Raw genomic sequence first — 20,529 nt, 5'->3', positions numbered from 1 at the left:
GAGAAGAGAACAGAGAACAACGTGGCCAGAATTAGGTCCTGCCACCTCATCCTTGGTATGTGTGTTGGGGGAGCTGGTTGTGGCTACTAACTGGTGGGAGAAAATCACACTCTGCACATTCTTGAAAGCAGGGCCGGATTTAGGTTTGATGAGGCCCTAAGCTACTGAAGGTAATGGGGCCCTTTATATGTCTAGCTGTCCTTTGTCAACAACAAATTGTCGCTGTCTTTTGCGTTGAATATATGCTATATGGTAATTTATGTACCGAATAGGTATCTAAAGCCATTTGCACATAACAAAATATGTATTTTATCAAAGTAATTGCTGAACTGAAATACAATTAAGAAGAAGTATATTAATAGTGAAATAATTATTAAGCTCTAACTTAAAATGATTTTTTATTCATAACGAACTTAATAATGCAAACACATTGGCATTTGGCAATAACAAAAGTTCCTTTAGAAACACAATTTACAGACTCATAATCTTAATTTTGTTTTATTTGTTTTTTATCTTATATATTGGAAATGTACATCCAGTTGTTTTTTTCCTTTATAACTTTTTTGGGGGCCCCCAAAAGAGTGGAGCCCTAAGCTATAGCTTGTTTAGCTTATACGTAAATCCGGCACTGCTAGAAAGCACCTTCCTCACCATTAAAAATACATCAAGTTTCCGAGGCTTTATGGGGAACAGATTTTGAGGAGCATAAAATTAAAAGAAACCTTCACGGCGTTTCCCAACAGCCAGCCACCCTCACCCCCTACGGAAAGTCTCCTGGCTTCCCCATAATAAATACGAGCTGCGAGCTGCCCCACAGGCACAGGTCGCCCCTATGGCAGCTCCCGCAAATAGAGCTCCGTTATTACGCCCCTGGCGCAAAACCACCATCGAGGCTACGAAGGAGCTTCTTCAGGCGCATGCACCGCCGCCCCCGGCTAGACACGCTCCGCAAGAGCATCCCGGGGGGACTAGGTGGCGGCGCCGGCATCGGATGAAGGAGCGGAAGCACTTTGAAGTTTGGCGGAAGCGGAAGCTCGTCCTTGAAGGATTATGGCGGCGCTGGTGAGGGTTGTGGTGAGTGAGGTTGGCGACTGCCTTTGCGCGCTGCCTTCGTCAGCTCGGCGGCCGGCACCGCTCTCTCGGCCTGCAGGGCCCGGGGGACAGGGCTGGGGAGGCCGGCTTCGGGCAGCCTCTCCGGGGCGGTGGGCTTGAGCCAGCCAAGGGGCGCGGGGTGGGCGTGTGTTGCGGGGGGAGAGAGAAGGGTCCGCAGGGGGCTGTCGGTGGGCAGCCCCACAAGCTGCGACCAGGTTGGCGGTGGGAAGGCTGAGGAAATCGGGAGCGAGGGTTCCTGCTGCCCATGGAAGGCTTTGCCCTTGGAGGCTTCGGCGAGGTGACAGACGTTGCTGTGGGAAGGACGAAAGCGCCGTAGCTGCTTCTGTTGGGACCCGTCGTAGAAGCATCACCGGCCTTCACAAAATTAGGCATAAAATTATTTGTTGCATTTATATCCCACCTTTTCATCCAGAGAGCTCAAGGTGGCATACATAGTACCCCCTCTCAATTAATCCCCACAACAACCCTGTGAGGTAGGTTAGGTTGAGAGATGGTGACTGGCCCAAGATCACCCAGTGAGCTTCATGGCTCAGCAGGGAATTTGAACCCTGGTCTCCGAGGCCCTAGTCCAACACTAACCATTACAATGCTTGTAAAGTAACTTCAGCGGCTGAGGCAGAAGCTCTGGTTGTATAACCAGGATCTTCAGCTCTTAATTTAATAGTCTGGCTCATGCTCTGTCATAATTAGTAGTACAGTAGTGCTATTTTTTAAATATTTGTAATGGCAATGGAGGTGGGCTCTGAGTCAAAGCTCTTTGCAGAGATGGTCTTGACTTAAGTGCCACATTTTTCAGCTCTGTTTTCACTGCACCATTTCATGCCCAGTTCTCTGTGTCTGTATGGCTTAAATCAGAAATGGGGCATACCTGTCAGCTGGAGTGCTGCATATCCTTCTGGGCCACCTTCTGGGAGCTGTGTGCCACTGGTGGAAAGGGCCAGAGGCAATGTGGAGAAAGCAACACATAGAAAGTTTATATTTGTAAACACACACACACCCTCCATTCAGGGAAGCAAGAAGCATTATCAGAGTTCAAATACACATTCCAGCCAAGCAAAGACATTTGGGGTATGAAACAGGGCTGGTGAGGTGTGAGTCTGGGGAGAGTCATATTTATGGCCAAGGCTCCCCACTCCTGGCTTAAACCTAAAGAATAGGAAGCTAAACCTCTTTTTGGCTTTTCTGATTGCTTACTAGCAGCAGCCTTTTCAGTCTCATTGTCTGTTATAACATTCTTATTATGGGCTATGTAGTCAGCAAAAGGGCTGGAACTGGAAGGGACATGTGGGTTGATTTATCCAATCTTCTTTGGCCAGGCAGGATCTTTTAGAAGTTAAGCCATGTTACCCTGATTATATAATCTAGGATATAATTATATAAGAGAATAGCAGTGAGCAAGGTGTGGTAAGACACACAATGGCTTGAGGCAGGAAATAATTTAGACACATGGAGCCAGTTATATAACTTCCTGACTTTTGCTTGTATCAGTCATGTAGAATGATTGTGGGTCCTTTTACACTGGGAACATTTAGTTGTTTTTCTTCATATCTTTGTGATTTTAGTTAAGACTTCACAGCTCTTAGTAGAGAACGTATCAGTTTGCCTGAGCAGATACTTCTGCATGCCCATTACATATTTGAACTTCTAGCAGTATGTTACTTTGAACTATAATTGTTCATACTGAATCGTGCTGAGGAGATACAGAATCTTCAAATGAGCAGCACTTGTATTTTTACAGTATTATTCAAACATGGGGTTATAGGAAAGTGGGTGTTTGATAATGCTGGTCAAAATAATCACTGCTGATTAGTGGCTATTATTTTATAGACTCATCGAGCTGGAGTACCACAATGGATTGCATTATGCAGTGGATTGATACAAACGACATTAGCTCAGCAACAATGGGGCAGGATGCTCCATGGCACTCTCCAGGTACAATTTTTTTTTTTTAATTGCAAGAATGAGAACTTTGCTAGAGCTTATCATGGAATTAATAACTGTTCAGTTGTTTTTTTCAGAGCCCTAAGAGAAATGCATTGCAAATCTCTAGTGGTTCAATGGTTAGTATTTCATAATGCCTCTGAATAAAACTTCTGGAGAACATGAGTGTGAGAGTACCCTCATGTCCTGCTTGTGAGCTTCCCACAGGTATTTGGTTGGCCACTGTGGGAACAGAATGCTGGGCTAGATAGGTCTGAGAGCTGATCCAGCAAGTCTACTCTCTAACATTCCAATGTTAACTTTCCATGGCTTGTATTTACTCTTATTTCAGGGAACTGAATAGTTTGAGCCAGGTGTGACTTGCCATGCTAGTATTTACCCTTTCTCGAGGCCCAGCATGATATATACAATATGGAACATTATTCCTCACAAAACAGATTAAATATTGAGTGTAATTCTTTAGGCTTACAGCTCTCAGTGGTTTTATGAATGCACTAACTGGAAATGGTATCAGACTAAAGCCTTGTGTCAGAAAGACAGTCTAAAGGAAAGCTGTGTGGCTGCTCATCATTTGCTTTAGCCTATGAGTGCCTCAAGGATATGAGACAGTTATCAATATTTTAAATGGTCTGACATGGGTATTTGCTATTTGAATGTTGATGAAAATAGGAAGCAAATAATAAATACCATAAGCTCTATACCACATCCAAGCATATACAAAAAGAATGCAGACTTTTCAGTTTCATTGAGATAACTTTTACTGTAATTGTTCCCAGTTGCTGGGAATCACAAGAAGGCAGAGTGCTGTTGTGTGAAGATTCTGCTTGCAGATTTCCTATGGGTATCTGGTTGGCCACTGTAAAAACAGGATGTTGGAAAAGATGGGCCTTTGGCCTGATCCAGCAGGCTCTTCTTATGTTTTAAAGAGATTCCTGATAGTTGCAATATTTCTTAGGTCGAGGGTGTGTGGTGTCTTCATGACCTTTTCATCTTTTCTGGTGTATGAAGCTGGTAAGTTTAGAAGGCCAAGCAATGTAACTCTTTCCTTATGTATTTGCCACTTTTCTTCATCTGTGCTCATGTGTATAATAAACCTGATAACTTTGCAAGTCTATGATCTGAAATTCTTCCATAGGGAAACACTAATGTGTGATTTGTGTGCCTAATTGTATGATCCACTGTTGCCCTTCCATACTACTATTTTTTATGCTTGGTTATTTCTCTTCGTTGTTTTACCAGAGACGCAAGAATGGCCAGTCACAACTAACCCAAGTTTGCTGTGGATTAATACAAACCATTGGTACAGTAAAGCAGCCAAACAGAACACTTCATCACACAAACAAGGTCAGACCAAAGTGAAGACTTGTATTTCAAAAATGCTGTCTGCCCCTATTGAACTAGGATTGTGGTTCTATTGGGGGTTGGGATTTTTTGAGTTAACAGGTTTCAAGCAAAACTTTAAATGCACAGTCTTTGTTGTCTTATTATGCAGGAGAAGCATTAAATCACAGAGTAATCTGAGGAAGTGACACCTGCTGAAACTGGCAGAATACTTTCAATGATTCAGACAAATTCATGGAAGATCTTAAATGGCTATAAACCAGAATGCTAAGGGGTGAGATGGCACAAATAGGGTACCAAGTTATTCTGACTACTAAGATCCACAAGGAAGAAAAATGAGATTGCTTTTTATACTACAATTTTTAATGCATTCAAAATCAGAGTGGGCAAATGATCTCTGAGAACTGTTTTTAGTTGCATCTTGCATTGCATCTTTTCTGATTCAGCTAATAGCTATCCAAAGCAATTCTTATGTCAACGTATCTTTATTGTGCCTGATGGTGTTGGTGATTTATTTGACTTATATCTGCCCTCTTACCAAAGGGGCCCAGGGTGGCAGGCATAGCAATGATAAAACATTTTTTTAAAAACAACTAAAACTATTTTTTAAAGTTACGGGGGGGGGGAATATATTTAAAAGTTTAAAAATTCTTATCTGCTGACCTCATGGCTACCAGGCTGATATTTTAAGCAATTTTAAAAAAAAAATCCTGTAGATTTGCTATCATCAAAACCAGTCACACACACCATGGCATGAGCTATTTTTGCACCTTGGTAAATTCATAATGTACACTAGGTATAATCCTCTTGCCTGTTTGCGGGGAGATACAAGGCTAAGAATCTTGTCCCTAGGGTTCTACTGCTCCTTTTTCTAGATTTGGAGGTGTGCAGTGGAAATGACTTGGCTTGTAGTCTGTTGAAGCCAGCCATATGGCATGGGCCACATGTATCCCAAATTCCTTTGGTGTGTGAAAGTCCGTATGCTTTTTATGCCATACTCTGTGAGGAGGGTTAACAGACTGGGAGAATAAAGCAAAAGAGGGAAGGAGACTGAATAACAAAAAAGTTGTGAGCATTGGTGTAGAGCAGGGGAAACACTGACATGGAAGTGCTAAATTGCAGTTATCAACTAAGCCAGCTTTGTAAAAAAAATATGGTTGTTGTTTTTTAAAAAGACACAAAAATGGTTTCTTGCTTGTCAGCCCACATGTACCTGCACTAATAATTTGCGGCACTTGGGCTTGAAACAACAAACCCCAGACACTCTTTAACAATGGGCACAACTTGCTGTTGTCAAGTTGCCTGAAGCGAATAGTTCCTCTCCATACTGGGTGAGTGGTTTCTCAACAACCTGGAATAAGCATAGCCAGTACTTTTTTTAAAATTAAAAAAATATCATCTGACTAAACCTAATCTGGAAAGTAGTTTAGGAAGTGCTTGAGATGCAGTTACAAAATTTTGGTCCTGATTATGTCCATTTTCACTCAGCTGCCTCTGAGACATTAATTGTGAGTTAGGTTATGTCACATGCTAAGGGCCCTGCATAGTAATTCAGATACATAAGCTGTTAAATATTGCAGCAGTTTCACAGCTAAATGCACACTGTATTTCACTTGTTCATCTGGTTGAATACTTTTTTAAAATGCCAAGTTGGCAAGCTTCACAGCTGGAACAGGCCCATATATTTCTCTAGTCCCACCCCCTCACCTTTCCTCTTTCCAGAATGTAAAGAAAATGTCAGATTGGGTTTTCTCTTAACTTCTTACTCTTTATGAAAACATGAAAAGTGTTTTCTATCTTGGTGACTGGGATGGGTGATGTTTTTCAAGCCAAGGACTGCATTCCCTTGTAGCTAACTTTCTGGGGGCAGGTGTCAAAAGTAGGTGAGGCTACAGCCATTCAGTTCATTTATTTTCTCACACACCTATACACAGGCATGCATTACATTCTCTTTCTCTCTCTCTCTCTCTCTCTCTCTCTCTCTCTCTCTCTCTCTCTCTCTCTCACACACACACACACACACACACACACACACACCCTTCACAATCACATGCCCTAGTTGTTCTCTCACACAACTATCCCCACACAAGCATTTGTTCTTTTCATATTCACTCACATCATTAACCATCGCAGATCCACTGCCTTCAGTTAATCTATTCCCCCATCCATATTGTGAACATAAGGGTGGGCATATTGTCAGCCACTTCATAGGTAAGCTGTGGGGTGCAGGAGAGGACAAAGTGGGGCTGGTAAGGGTAAAGGGCCAAGGAGAGGTGTCTCTCAAGGAGAGTCAAAGTCCTAATAGAGAGGCCCTGAGGGCCACATCTGGACTGTGAATCATAGGTTCTGCCCCCCGACTTATGATTTGTTCAACTTGGGGGGCACTACAATAATTGTCTGAAGAGGCTCATATCTACAGTAAGAAACCAACATGGGGAATTAAGAAATGAGCTGTATGCCTAATTGTAGAGCCTACTGCTGTGATTTATTTTCATAGTTTTGTTGTTGTTATTGGATCTTCATTAGGAAACCCTCTAGTGTGAGGGCCATCCATCCAGTGTCCTTGATGCCTGTCGAAGACTACTTGGCTCAAAGAGATGCACCTATGGAGTATCTTCACAGAAAAAGGGAGCAGTATGGGCAGGGACAGGGCACTTCATATGTACACTTTGTAAGTGGCTCAAACAGCAGTTGCTCCAGGCAGCTGTGTTATCATTTTAGCCAGCATCAATCCACCATCTCCTGCCATGACAGTAGCAGAGGTACTGGAAAGTGCTAGCTGTTGAAGACACTTTAGTCAGTATGTCCACTAACTTGTATGACAAGGTAGTATCAGAATACTTTAGTTTATTGTTCATTTTAATTACTTTTTATTATTTATATATATGTTTTTAACTCTCTTCTATCATTTTAATTTAATATTTTAATTTTTTTGTGAGCCGTTTTGAGATTTTATTACAATCAAATAATATAAGCATTTTGTTATATAAAATAAAATAAATAATTGTTTAGGTGTACCATTTCTAGAGGGTAGATATGGGCAATATCTGCTTTCCTTACCCTGGAATTGCAGATCACATGTGACTATTCATCAGAAACACTTGTATTTCGGACCATCACATGGCTTCACATACTGCCATATCTTTTTAGAAAACAAATACCGTAAATGGTCTTGTGTGCTTTGCTTACATGCCAAAGAGAATCTTTGCTGCTTACAAAAAAGTCACCATGCTGTGTTGTTCTTGTTTTTATTACAAGACTTGAAAACAGATAAAATGTATCTCAGAGTAGATACGTTTGAACTGCTGAATCTCTTTATACCATATTCTTTCATGCCTTTCTTCTGAAATGGCGCCCCTGAAACTACTAACTTCAAAAGACTCGAAGTCCATTATGGTATTTAGACTGATTAAAAGAGAGCTCAAGAGTTTGGGTAGACAATTTGAAAATATAGTGAACTGAATATTCTTAAAAGAGGAGTCTATTCCAGAATGCATTATCACATGTGCTTAGTGGACCTGCTTAGTGGCAAACAATTTGCTTCACCTTTTTTCAGGTCTGAATTGAACCTAAGGTATTCTCATTTTCACCTGTGATAGTTTAAGGCTTATAAAATTAACAACTGTACAGTTCTTAACAGTCTTCTAGAAGGAAGAGCATATACAATGTACTATGTGAACTACATTTCAGAGCCCAGTTCCTTTTACACGCACATTAGAAGGATGTTTAATGAAGTTCTTGTATGCTGCTATTAGTAGGCAATATAATGCTAGTTTTAAAGGGACAAATAAGCATTTAACAGTAAAAGTTGTTAAGATAAAACTTAACTGTACAGGAATAAGCTTTTTCGTGAGGTCTTCCATCTCCGATTGTTCATTTCAGGGTTTTGAAAGTATATTTAGACAGCGATCAGTAACCTCTCATCCTGACTTATAATAGGTATATCCATGAATTTGTCAAATCTTGTTTTTCATGTTGCATATAGTGCTTTTGGTCATGGATTTCTCTATTTCTTTAAAGCGCCAGCCTCACATTGGCTTCTTCAAGTTCATGTAGGCATAAATTACCTGGTTAATTAGAACAGGAAGGCCAAATGTATTGCTAATAATATATTATCTCATAGGGCTGGACGTCTTATTTCTCATAGGCAACCATGTGGCCACATACGCAAACATGTGGCCTTCATTCCTAACTCTCTTCAACTAGTCCAGCCGCCAGTTGGAACACAGAGTTACTGTTACTGTTGTAGACCATGCTGTGTGGTTTTTATGTGTTCCCATGTTAGGAACAATGGTTGTTTTTTTAAGGCTTAAGAATATTATTGAAGTGACAAAGGTAATCAGAAACACTGTTTTTATTGTCATGTAATGGCTTTGAAGGGGACGCGGGTGGCAGGGGACGCGGGTGGCGCTGTGGGTAAAACCTCAGTGCCTAGGACTTGCCGATCATATGGTCGGCGGTTCGAATCCCCGCGGCGGGGTGAGCTCCCGTCTTTCGGTCCCAGCTCCTGCCCACCTAGCAGTTCGAAAGCACCCCTAAGTGCAAGTAGATAAATAGGTACCGCTTTATAGCGGGAAGGTAAACAGCGTTTCCATGTGCTGCGCTGGTGCTGGCTCGCCAGAGCAGCTTCGTCACGCTGGCCACGTGACCCGGAAGTGTCTCCGGACAGCGCTGGCTCCCGGCCTCTTAAGTGAGATGAGCGCACAACCCTAGGGTCGGACACGACTGGCCCGTACGGGCAGGGGTACCTTTACCTTTACCTTTAATGGCTTTGATTTCTTCCCAACAATGTGGAAAGATCATGTTTTCCCACCTTGTGGGATACACTTATCCCATCTTCAGGACTACTGGAGGCCCACAAACATGTATAACATGTAAATGTGATATAGAAGCATAAAGTCTAACACAGACGAGCCCACATTGCACAGTCACTTACACCACCAAGGCTACACAGACACCGGATTTCACATTTGTGTGGCCTGGTCAAATAGGACCATGCATGTGGCAGATAGGCATGGCAGCCTCCACCTCCTACTCCAGATTGGGCTGGCCTGGACAATACCTTTCCTCCAATGTGTGAAGCATACCTTTTGGCTTAATGTAGCTTTAATTTGCAGACAATGCTTTGTTGATTAAGATGTGACTCCTGTTAACATATTTCTTTGCTTTTATTATAGGTTTTTACAGCCAAAGACTCCCCTCAGCCATCTGAAGAGAAAGTAGGTGCTTTCACGAAGATAATAGAAGCAATGGGTTTCACAGGACCACTAAAATATAACAAATGGGTAAAAAATTCATCTTGTTTTCAGTGGCTCTAAATCAGGAAGGACTACCAGAGTAAAGTAGTTCAAACTTCTGCTTACAAGCACATGTCTGAATGTCTTTTACGGTGCAATCCTTAGAAGGAAGTCCCACTGAGTACAGTAGGGGCTCACTCTCAGGTACACATCTGTAGGATTGCAATGCTACTTCACATTTGTATCTGAATGGTTAAAAGCTTGTGTATGTGCAGATTTTAGCCAATTATAGTGGACTGGCTGGATATTTGTACCACATTTTCTGGTGGAACTACCATCTGATTTATTTATTGATATTCCACTTAATCCCAGAGTGTCTTACAGCAGTTTTTTTATTATCAATATGTCTGACCCCCAGGGGCTCAAAGGCACTAAAATTCTTTGGGTGAAAAAAGGCCAAATGAAGTAAAAATACATTATAAACATAAAATATGTCTAAAACAACAACAGAGCTCATATCTCACCTTGAATGACCTGTCTAAAAATACATTGATAGGATGGGGTGGGGGTGTACACAGTGACTTGCTAAATTTGTTAAAGAGGATGGGACAGGGGCAATTCCAGGTGTGGTAGTGATGGTATCTCTTGAGCTTTGTCCAGGAGATAGATTGATCTTCACCCCCAGCCCCTGGAATGCTCCTCTTCCCGTAGCAAATGCACCAGCTGCTTTTGTTTAGAAGCTTTATTTTTAATTTCAGTTCCTTTTAGTCTTCTCCTGTGTGTGTATTTTATTTTATTAAAAGATTTATAGACCTCCTTTCAGGGCAGTTGCCATGACAGGGCAGTGTACAGTGAAATAACACAATAAATATAATATAAAAAGCAGTGCAGTAAAATTTTATCCAGATACAACAATGAATCAAAATTAGATTAGATGAAAACATCTCAAGAGCATATAGTGATGTTACACAACAAAATAACTGTCTGCCAACCCATCTCTACAATCATTGATTTGATAAGCCTGTTGATCTTTTAAGATGTTATTACTTGAAGATAAAGATAATGCCACTGGCATTATTGGACTACTTCTGCTGCTGGCCTGGCACCTTAGTAACATAGAAAGTTCTCAGAGGCCCCATTTCTAGTAATGACCCCATATACCATCATGGGCTGGTATGAAGCTCCATCCTGGGCCCTGTGAAATTTTGATCTGGCTGGCTTGGATTGCATTGTGATTTTATGTTGTATAGACATGGATGTAGCTGAATCTATAAAAACTGACTGACTGAGCAGATGGTTTGGCTAGCGTACATGGGATTCCTTGACTCTCACAAACATTGCATTCCATAGTAAGCACCAACAATAGTGTTCACAAGCAAGCCTACGGTCACTTAGTCTGAGGTCTGGAAATGATTATTCCATCACCTCTCTTGGATTCATTTCATCCACTAACTATCCTCACTGCTTAAAAAAAAAATCTGCCTCCTATCTGAGCCCTCCAGATACCAATTTCCTGGGATTTCAACTATGTTTTTAAAGAGAACTAGAAAGTTGTACCTACCTATGTCTAGTGTTATATCAATCAAAAGTACGGTTTATGTTATAGTGCTTCTCTTCAGTACCACAATTGACCCTCCTGCCCATGCTGTCAAGTTGGAATTGGATGTGGTATACTGTCAAACTGCCTATGGCATTGGGATGTGAAAATGGGAGTTTTCACTAAATTAAGCATTTCTATAACTGTCATACTTATAATTTTCCATGTAGTCAAAATACTGTAAACATTCCTGTAATATGGAGTTGTTCAATTTGTAAAATTAAATACTATTTCTTTAAAGGAAGGTTCTTAAAAATAAGTGGTAGATACTTATTTGAGCTGGTCTTCTTGAAAGAACTAAGAATCTTATGAGAACTTAAAGCTTAGCTTCTATGCTTGCACCAACTATTAGAAATTTTACGAAGGCAGATGGAAGCAAAATCTAGATGTTTGCTGTTCTAATTACTATACTTGAGGGAAAACTTGGTGGAAGATAGTTGGAATGTTAGTATGGTGTCACAATGTAACAATACTTTGAGAGGTTATTCGAAAGAAAGCACACTGAAGTTACTTGTCAGTTATTACAGTTCCATTTGGGATTAATTTTTCCAGTCCCATAACTCTACTACTGAATTTAGTAGTAGAGCAAGAAGGCCCTATACAGTGGTACCTCGGTTTATGAACTTAATCCGTTCCGGAAGTACATTCTTAAACCAAAGCCATTTTTAAACTGAGGCATGCTTTCCCTAATGAGGCCTCCCGCTGCCGGTGCCCTTCCACCATTTGGCTTCTGTTCTTAGACCGAGGTAAAGTTCACTAACCAGAACACTACTTCCAGTTTTGCGGAGTTCTTATACCGAATAGTTCGTAAACAGGGCTGTTCTTAAAATGAGGTACCACTGTATTACTGTGACACAGATCACGGTACAGGTAATGAGTATAGGCATTCTTTTCAAGATCATTCAGGACTTAAAATGTAAGAACCAGAACCTTGGATTGGGCCTGGAAATGAACTGGCAACCAGTGCAACTGATACAACATCAGTGTAGTATGTTCTGACTATACCCACCTGTAACCGATTGGTTACACTTTGTTCCAGCTGAGGTTTCCCACCCATCTTCAAAGGCAGCCCCATGTAGAATATTACAGTAGTCCAATCTGGATGTGACAAATGCATGAATGACTGAGGCGAGATCTGACCTCTCTCATAGGGTTGCAGTTGGAGTACCAGCCTAAGCTACCATCATCACCAGAGCTTTCCCAGACAGCAGTAATTCCGGAAATACCAACTAACTGCCAACTGATCCTTTAGGTTTAGTGCAGCGGTGTCAAGGACAGGCTGAAAAGCTCTATACAAAGGTGTCTACTGTCCCACCCACAGTACCTATGTCATATCTGGATTAAGTTTCTCCCTCATTCTCCCCAAATGGTTTAGGAGCTCCACAGTCTCCTCAGAATAAGCTTGCAGAAGAGAAAAATGACTTCTCCCTGTGGCTTCATATAGATAATTCACATAGCAATATGGTTAGCAATATGTTTTAGATATAACTTGAGTTATTCTGCCTGCCTATCAGCTACCTTGATTCCATTGTGGTGTCTGGTGTTTTAGTACACATGGATTCTTTTTTTCCTTCCTTTGTAAGTGCAGCTTAAATTCAGGGTTCATCTGGAAAGGAAGATTTTTTCCTTAATGGAGCCAATCCCAGCAATTATTGAATTTGGAACCAAATTTAAAATGTGCTAAATACAAGTCCCATTTGCAGAAGAATGATCAGGAGTGCACTCCAACACTCCTTTTTGTTCTTTGTAGCCACAGCATTACCTTGATGTCAGATGTGTGTAGCTGAGGAGAAATGGATTTACATACCAAATGAGGACCCCTGGCAGGCCTGGTTTGCCCCATGGGCCAGATGTTCCCTATGCTTGCCCTATAGGAAGCTGCCTTATACCAGATCAGACATTTTTGGCCTGGCCCATATAGTCTTGCATTGCCTCATCTGACTTATATTGGCTCTCTAGGGATGTTGGCCAGGGTCTTTCACATTACACACAACCTGACACTTTTAGCTGGCGATGGCAGGGATTACATTTGGGTTCTTGTTTCATACTAAGCATGTGTGCTTCCACTTTTACTGCCAACAACACAGGGAAAAAAATAAGAATGTCAACTAGTTCACTAAATAGCACCTGGATTTCTGGGTGCTTCTGCGACCTTGTGAGATGCAGTTTAAATAAATACTTGGCCAATCAAATTGGAACTAAAGAGCCCAATCTAGATTCTGGAATATAGCATTAGGCTCTGGGCTTCTAGCAGCAGCACAAAGGGACTCCTTGTGCTTTTGAATCCTTTGGCTCTAGTTCTAAAAAAAAAAAAAAAAAGTTCTACATAGCACAGGAATGCCAACACAAGGGGCTTAAAAAAAATCTGGAGTGGGTGGAGCCTGAGCTAATGCCAGAGCACACTTTTGCTGTAGTGAAGAAGTCAGTTTTGTATTTCAGCAACTGAGTCAGAGGTTTTCCCATCTGCTTCTCTTGCACATCTTGTGCTTGCACTGCAACAAGTATAATAGGGAATAGAATGGGGCTGTAACTTGTGGGGTGATTTGCCTAAGGTGAAGATCCTCAGTCCATCTTTTGTATACATGCATTCATTGAGCCTAGTACTCAAAACTGCACAGAGCATGTGCTCCTTCACATGTGCCATATATTCTCTGATATGTTGTCACTGTGGGCTCATTCAGCTTATTTTCCAGATGATCTTTGTTTTCATTATAATTTCCTTTATGGGCCCTTTGAGGATCTTTTTCTCTTGCTGTTCTTGCTTTTTCCCAGATCCGAGATGGAGGAGTATTGAGCGTCCTGCTCTTTCTTTGTCTTTATTTTAACTTTGCAGAGGCTCACCAGAAACCTGTCTGGAAATTGGCTTGCAGTCTCCTACACTGTTGTTGGTTTTAAAAAAAACCTGGTCTAGACAAGTTGGAGTTCTTAGAAAGGGGAAGGGTTAGGATTAGAGGACCTGAAGAACTAATTAATCAATTGCTATAATTTTTACTGCCCAAGAAATTGTTAGTGTAAATAATAAATTGGTTAGTCATAATTTCCTGGACTGAAAAGAGATGGTGGCTACTAGCCAGTATAAGTTTAAGAATATTGCCAGCCCAACAAAATATCATTCTGTGGCAGGAAAATCCAGTAAACATAATGTGTTTCTTGACACATGGAACTGTGTCAAATATTATTGGCGGAGTAGAAAAAAATATTGGCTGGAATATTGACTAATGTGTCAATGTATAAATGGTATACATGAAACGAGACCTTAGAAGGGCTAGTCTTAGAAGTGAGTACAGTATGCAAATATTTTTTTCATTTATGAACTTACTCATCAGATCTCCATATAATGGAATGAAACAGCAAACACATTAGAAAACAGTATTGCTCATGATTCTCATTAACAGGAATTTAGATGGCCTAAATGTGTGAAGAGCTGAAATGCATGCAAAAAACCTTGACAGATGTTGATAAAAATGGTGCACTGCTGACTAGACAGTTTGAGCATTTGGAGTCATCGATATGATAACCCAAAAGTTAACTTAGTATTTTGGTTTGTTTTCAGTATGGGAGAGTGCTTCACAGTAAAATAGCAACAAACATAGCAGAATAATATAAGTATCTCAAAAGACTGAAGGTCATTTCCACAATTATTTATGCAAATGTTTTAAGATAGCCAGACTATTTTATTACAGTCCCTAAACAAATGTATAGTTTTGATAGCAGAAGAAGTGTATTTGGTGTGATTAATGAAAACTCTTACATTACGCATGTTGTGAGTAGTAAAAGCAATTGTTTTTCCTCTCCAGAAAATCAAAATAGCAGCCCTGCGAATGTACACATGCTGTGTGGAGAAAACAGACTATGAGGAATTCTTTAACAGTAAGTTTTCTATCTCTCGTCTCTTATTCACTTCTATTACATCCTCACCCTTAGGTTATGGAGGAAGTAGGACAGCCTGCAGCGTGGCTTTAATGCTCAAATCTTGCTTATTTCCTTATAAGTGTGTATGCCTACACTTATTTCTGCTTGTTATAAGGAACAGTTCTTATGAAACAAAGCCCGCTATACAGCCAACATATTGCATATTTAAAAGGAAAAGAAAGAGGTCATTCATATCCAACCTACTTTTTTTAAAAAAACCAAATCTTACCAATATGAAAACACCAGTCTTGACGGTCACTGCAGGTAACCTAGGCACTGAGTTTCCTGCCCTGTTGCCACTCCTGTATGCTCAACTTGTTTTTCAACCATCCTATGATCCTTTAATTATTCGAGCACAGAATGGAATGTGAAGCCCATGTTTGGAAGAGAGCTATCATTAATATGGCCCTACAATTAATGACTTGGCTGTTAAACAAGAGAGTGGTTTTCAACTAGTAGATCAGTGTATAATGAGCAATTGAGTGGACAACCGGAAATCATTAATCCATTTTTTCTCACCTTTCCAGTTTATAACAGAATCAATAAAACCACAAAACTAATGAAGTAAACATGTAAAATTAACCAAGTTGCAGACAATTTCAGAAAGTGGTGAGATGTCACCAGAGAAGGTGCCATATGAATCTCTGAAGATACGGAGTTCTAGAACAGTTGCCGTAACAGAGTTTTCCCACATGTTCCCACTAATCATGCTCAAATGGGGTTGGGAGATGTAGGAAGACCTCTTCCAGTGATTTGGGTGGATTGGCAAGATTGGTAGAAGGAATTGATCCTTTAAGTATCCTTGATGTAGGCTGTTTAGGAAATCTGCTAGGTCAGCTTCTCCACCCCATCTTAAGCCATGAAGAGCAAGGATCAAACACACAAGTGGACTACACCAGTTGGGTTCATCATAAGTCTTTGCTTGCTGCCACTCTCATCCCTGCAGTTTTTTAATTAATCGAAGCTCCCAGAAACTAGAGAGCCAATCTGGTTCTCACTCGTAAGATTGGATATTTGGGAGTGATAATTTTGAGAGTGCTAATCATTTCTCCATTCCAGAGGTCAGCTACAGCTTGAAGGGAGGGGGCCATAGTTCAGTGTTAGAGTACATGCACCCCAGTTTTAGTCCTTGCCATCTTCAGGTAGGCCTGTTTCCTGTCTGAAACCCTGAAGATCTGCTGTCAGTCAGCATGCAGATGATTTTGAGCTACATGGACCAATCGCCTGAGGCTAAAAAGGGAGCATTCTTTGATCACCACTAGTCACAGCTAAGAAAATCCCCCAGAGCCATAGGGATACAGTGGGGGTTGTCTTCCTCCTCTGCGGAGGTGAGAGGTCGCAGGACACATTTTAAGGCAAGTATATTAATGATGATAGTTCATGATCTTGGTATTACATTCTTATGTTAACACCTTGCTCACTCAAAATACAGCATTTGTTGTTTATTTAAAATGTTTATATGCTTAGCTGCGATTCCTGCATTTAGTTACGACTCCTGCATTGCAGGGGTTTGGACTAGATGACCCTTGAGGTCCCTTTCAGCTCCACGATTCTATGATTCTCCAGTTTAAGAAAAACCAAAGTTGACTCTGACAATAGTCTAGCAGAACCATTGGTTTAAAACAGATTTGGTAACATGCTGAAAAGCCTGGGCAAATGTGCTGGAAAAGACATGTGACTTGTACCAGGCAAAAGTCCTTCAAGAGGGTATTCCACATAATGGGTGATAAAACTGCCTCTGCCTGGTAATCACCTAATTTTAGGAGTCAGGAACTTAGAGAAGGGCCTTCATATAATGTAAAATTTGGGCAGGCTTGTGTGGTCAAGTGTCTTGAGTCCTAAGCCATTAAATGCCCTTGAACTGTTCCTGGAAATATACTGCAGCCACTACAGTTATTTAAGAAGTTATCCTAGTTAGTAGCCTAGTTCTTCAATTTTCCAGTAACAAAAGTTTCCAAAAAGTCTTAAAAAGCACTACAGCACATTGCAATTATATAGATGAGTTACCAGGGTGTGGATAGCTGCTGCCCATTTTTTTTTTTTTTAAAGACAGGCTGTAGCCATGGGCATAGCCAGGATTTATTTTAAGGGGGAGGCAGGCTTTATGCTGGGGGGTGGGGCAAAATCAAAATACCTGCAATACAATCAGGCAGCTAGTTAAGCATTTCTGTTTATTTACTTAATGGGGGGCAGCTGCACCGCTGTGGCTACGCTCATGGCTGCAGCTGGTGTATCAGGCTTAACCATTTGAAGGTGCTGCATGCCGTGGGTGGCCCATGAATCCCCACTGTATCCAGCCCCATCCAGAACAGTTTGGACATCTCCCCGTTCTATGAATTGCACACCAACAGTGAAACAGAAACTAGGTCAGTCTAAAACCTGATAAGGAGCAATAAGATGAAGCTCAATCCAGATAAGATGGAGGTTTTGTTGGTGGGCAATTTATCTTCCTTGTGGTATTAACTGCATAGCAAATTATCATTCATTTTTAAACTTTGCATAGGGAAACATTTGATTTTGTTACAATATTTATTATTGTATTTTATGTTGTTGTTATTTATACCCTGCCCATCTGGCTGGGTTTCCCCTGCCACTCTGGGTGACTTCCAATACATATAAAAACATAATAAAGCGTCAAACATTAAAAAATACATTTGTGTAAATTCATTTACTTTTTTTAAAAAAAGATTAAAGTAAAGGATTTTAAAAATAATTATATATATTTTTTAAGAATTTCAGATGCCTGACACGTTGAACTCATGGTTTTTAGTAGCACAGCTTCACGTCTGGTAAGCAAAACTTTAAAGCTATATTTTCTGCCCCTCAAAAGCTGTGTTTTCTGAATTCTGCAACATCTATACCAACTACAGAAGTCTGTCACTGCTAGTGACAAAAATATTGGACTTGTGGGCAGTTTTTTAAAAAACAAAGGTCAAAGAAGCCTAATATTTGTAGTTATTTCTAAAGTCTAGTAGGGGGAAGGATATGGCTAGGAATAACTTTAAAATAAATAAATATATAAAGGTTTCATTCACCTTGAATGGAAAGGTCTCTTATTTAGCTGTTATAGGAAAATCTCACATTTACGTAAAAGTGGTTTGAATTGTGAGAACCTGTGGTGATTTTACTTTCTGGTTGTCAGAAGCCTTTAACAAATTATACCATTGACATTTACATTTGCACCTCTAAAATGTACCTACAGATTAAGTGAATGCCAGGTTGGTTCCATGTAGAATATTTAACACCTCAGAAAGTGAGTTTTCCCTTCATTTGTTAAATAACTGGCCAAGAAAAATAATTAGGCAAAATATAGTTTTCATCTAAAGTTACGTGTTTGAAAAGGTCAAAGTGATATAGCAATGATGCAGAAGGAAGGAAATTATTTTTCCAATTGCTTGCCTCTCTGAAAGTTAATAGCACTAGATTTGAGTCTACCAATATAGACGCTCAAAAGGTGTCACCGAACAAAGTGTGACCACATGACCCAGATAGCATGTGTACTTTTTTTCATCTCTCCTTTTCCAAGCTTTCTCAATTACTTCAGGGTTCCAAATGATATTATGAACTTTATTCCAGTGGTGTTAGCTTACAACAGGCATTCAGAAAATGAGACACCTGAAAGATTAAAGTGTGTATGCATCTCATGAATGCATTTAAGAAAGCCCCTTATTAGAGCACATTAATCACTGGGTTGGGGAAATAAATGTGTGACACAGACACGTGAATCCTGAGCTAATATAGGGTGCTTTGGGGGGATTTTGGTTATGTCCCAAGGTGAACTGGGGATCTGACCAGGTACCTGAAGTAAAGTGAGGTCCCGTGGTGCCTCAGTGATTAAGATGTCTAAAAATGTTGCAGAAATTTTTCTGCTAACAGCAAAACTAATGTATTTAAGCTTACCTTGAAAGGGAAATACGAGGTAGGCTGTGAGGGGAGAGTAGACACCAGGATGGAAAGCTAAGCGGAATGCTCTCTTGTGATTGACAGGTCAAGCTTGTAATCAAAAGGAATTGTTTTACTTTGACTCTCCAATCTCAGCGTTCTTGAGGAGGAATGTTGAAGAAAAATAACCTTTGCTGTATATGAGCAAAAGCGCGGAAGCATATATCTGTCTTGTTTATTTAAATTATTTTTATTTATTTAACAAACTTATATTTCACTTGATTGGAAATAGACTCTCTAAGCGGTTTACAAGAAACAAGCATTAACATTTTAATAAAAGATTTATTCTTTAAATAAAAGTATTTAAAGAATTCAAATACAGTGGAACCTCAGTTTTCAAGCGTCTCGGAAGCCGAAGGCCAAATGCCAAAAACCCAGAAGTAATTGCTTCCGTTTTCAAACATGCCTCGGAAGTCGAACAACTTCCGAGGCACATTTCTCCATTGCCCATTGATCCTCAGTTTTTGAATGTTTCAGAAGTCGAACGGTCTTCCAGAACAGATTATGTTCGAAAGCCGAGGTTCCACTGTATAATTAAACTCGACAGTTAAGATGAAACAGCTTTAATCATATGCATTCATCACATGCATGTCTGGAAAGACTTGTCTGAACAAAAATGTGTTAATAAGGCGCTGAAAAGAATACAGCAATGGTACCTGCCTGGTGTCAATAGGCAGGGAGTTCAGAAGTGTGAGTGCTGCGAAAATAAAAGATTGTTTCCCTACCCCACCCCCGGTACCTATTTGTTTGTTTGTTTCATACAATTTATATACCAATTGTAGAAAAAAAAATCAAAGCAGTTTACAAAAATGATAAAACAATGAAATTATCACTAAAAATTTACAGCCGTAATTTAAAACACAGAGAAAGTAAAAATCACAAGAGACTAAAACAAATAAAAATTCATACTAACTTTAAGTGATTTAAGTGATTCCTTTTTTATCTCCCCTCTCTGCCCAACTGCAACGGCTACCCTTGCTGGAAAACCACAGCTTGTATCCTTCTGAAATTTGTCAGAATTCACTCCCTAATAAGGATATACCATTTCCTTAAATTCCACCCCCACCCACCCCCAAATAAAAGTTACAGATATTTCATTTTGAGTGCAACACAAGAAGTCCCGGAGCGAGTTGCCTGCACTGTGACAGGCTTTATTTATCCACCCTGCAGCAGGGGCAAAGGGAGCCTTCCTTTTTCTGAAGTGGACTGTGGCTTGGACCCTGCACCAAATTTAAGTTGAAACTGAATCTTGCGGCCAGAAACCAATTTTGCAAGTTGCTTTGGGTTACATTTTGTAAATAAAATTGACTAATAAGTGCACTAAATAATAAAAGTAATGATCTTGTCTTCTGAATGTTCATTCTTCATTGCTGATGTTAGACTCACAGAATTGCTAGTAACTAGCTCTGTAGATGGCCATCACAGCAGCTGAAAGCAGCCATGCTA

At 40.3% G+C, this 20,529-nt stretch overlaps 1 protein-coding gene across 4 annotated transcripts in view; it reads left to right on the top strand.

The window, feature by feature from the left end:
* The first annotated feature begins 827 nt into the window (after positions 1 to 827).
* Positions 828 to 20,529, top strand: part of UQCC1 (ubiquinol-cytochrome c reductase complex assembly factor 1) — a 42,100-nt gene continuing 22,398 nt past the window's right edge. Inside the window, exons 1-6 of one of the 4 annotated variants that reach the window (XM_083617581.1) lie at positions 828 to 1,074; positions 2,941 to 3,045; positions 4,294 to 4,398; positions 9,573 to 9,680; positions 15,027 to 15,099; positions 17,873 to 17,930. In XM_083617581.1, the coding sequence (XP_083473707.1) occupies positions 1,051 to 1,074; positions 2,941 to 3,045; positions 4,294 to 4,398; positions 9,573 to 9,680; positions 15,027 to 15,099; positions 17,873 to 17,930 (473 nt within the window). In that variant the 5' untranslated portion in view covers positions 828 to 1,050. Of the gene's footprint in view, positions 1,075 to 1,342; positions 1,391 to 2,940; positions 3,046 to 4,293; positions 4,399 to 4,551; positions 4,670 to 6,921; positions 7,067 to 9,572; positions 9,681 to 15,026; positions 15,100 to 17,872; positions 17,931 to 20,529 lie in introns of those variants that run through there. The other 3 variants (XM_083617582.1, XM_083617580.1, XM_083617583.1) reach the window with 3 other exon arrangements.

This window comes from Podarcis filfolensis, assembly GCF_964270895.1.
Source record: "Podarcis filfolensis genome assembly, chromosome: 6".
NCBI classification, from domain to species: Eukaryota; Metazoa; Chordata; class Lepidosauria; order Squamata; family Lacertidae; genus Podarcis; species Podarcis filfolensis.
The sequence above is the reverse complement of the archived record's forward strand: the minus strand, read 5'-3'. Positions and strand labels throughout refer to the sequence as shown.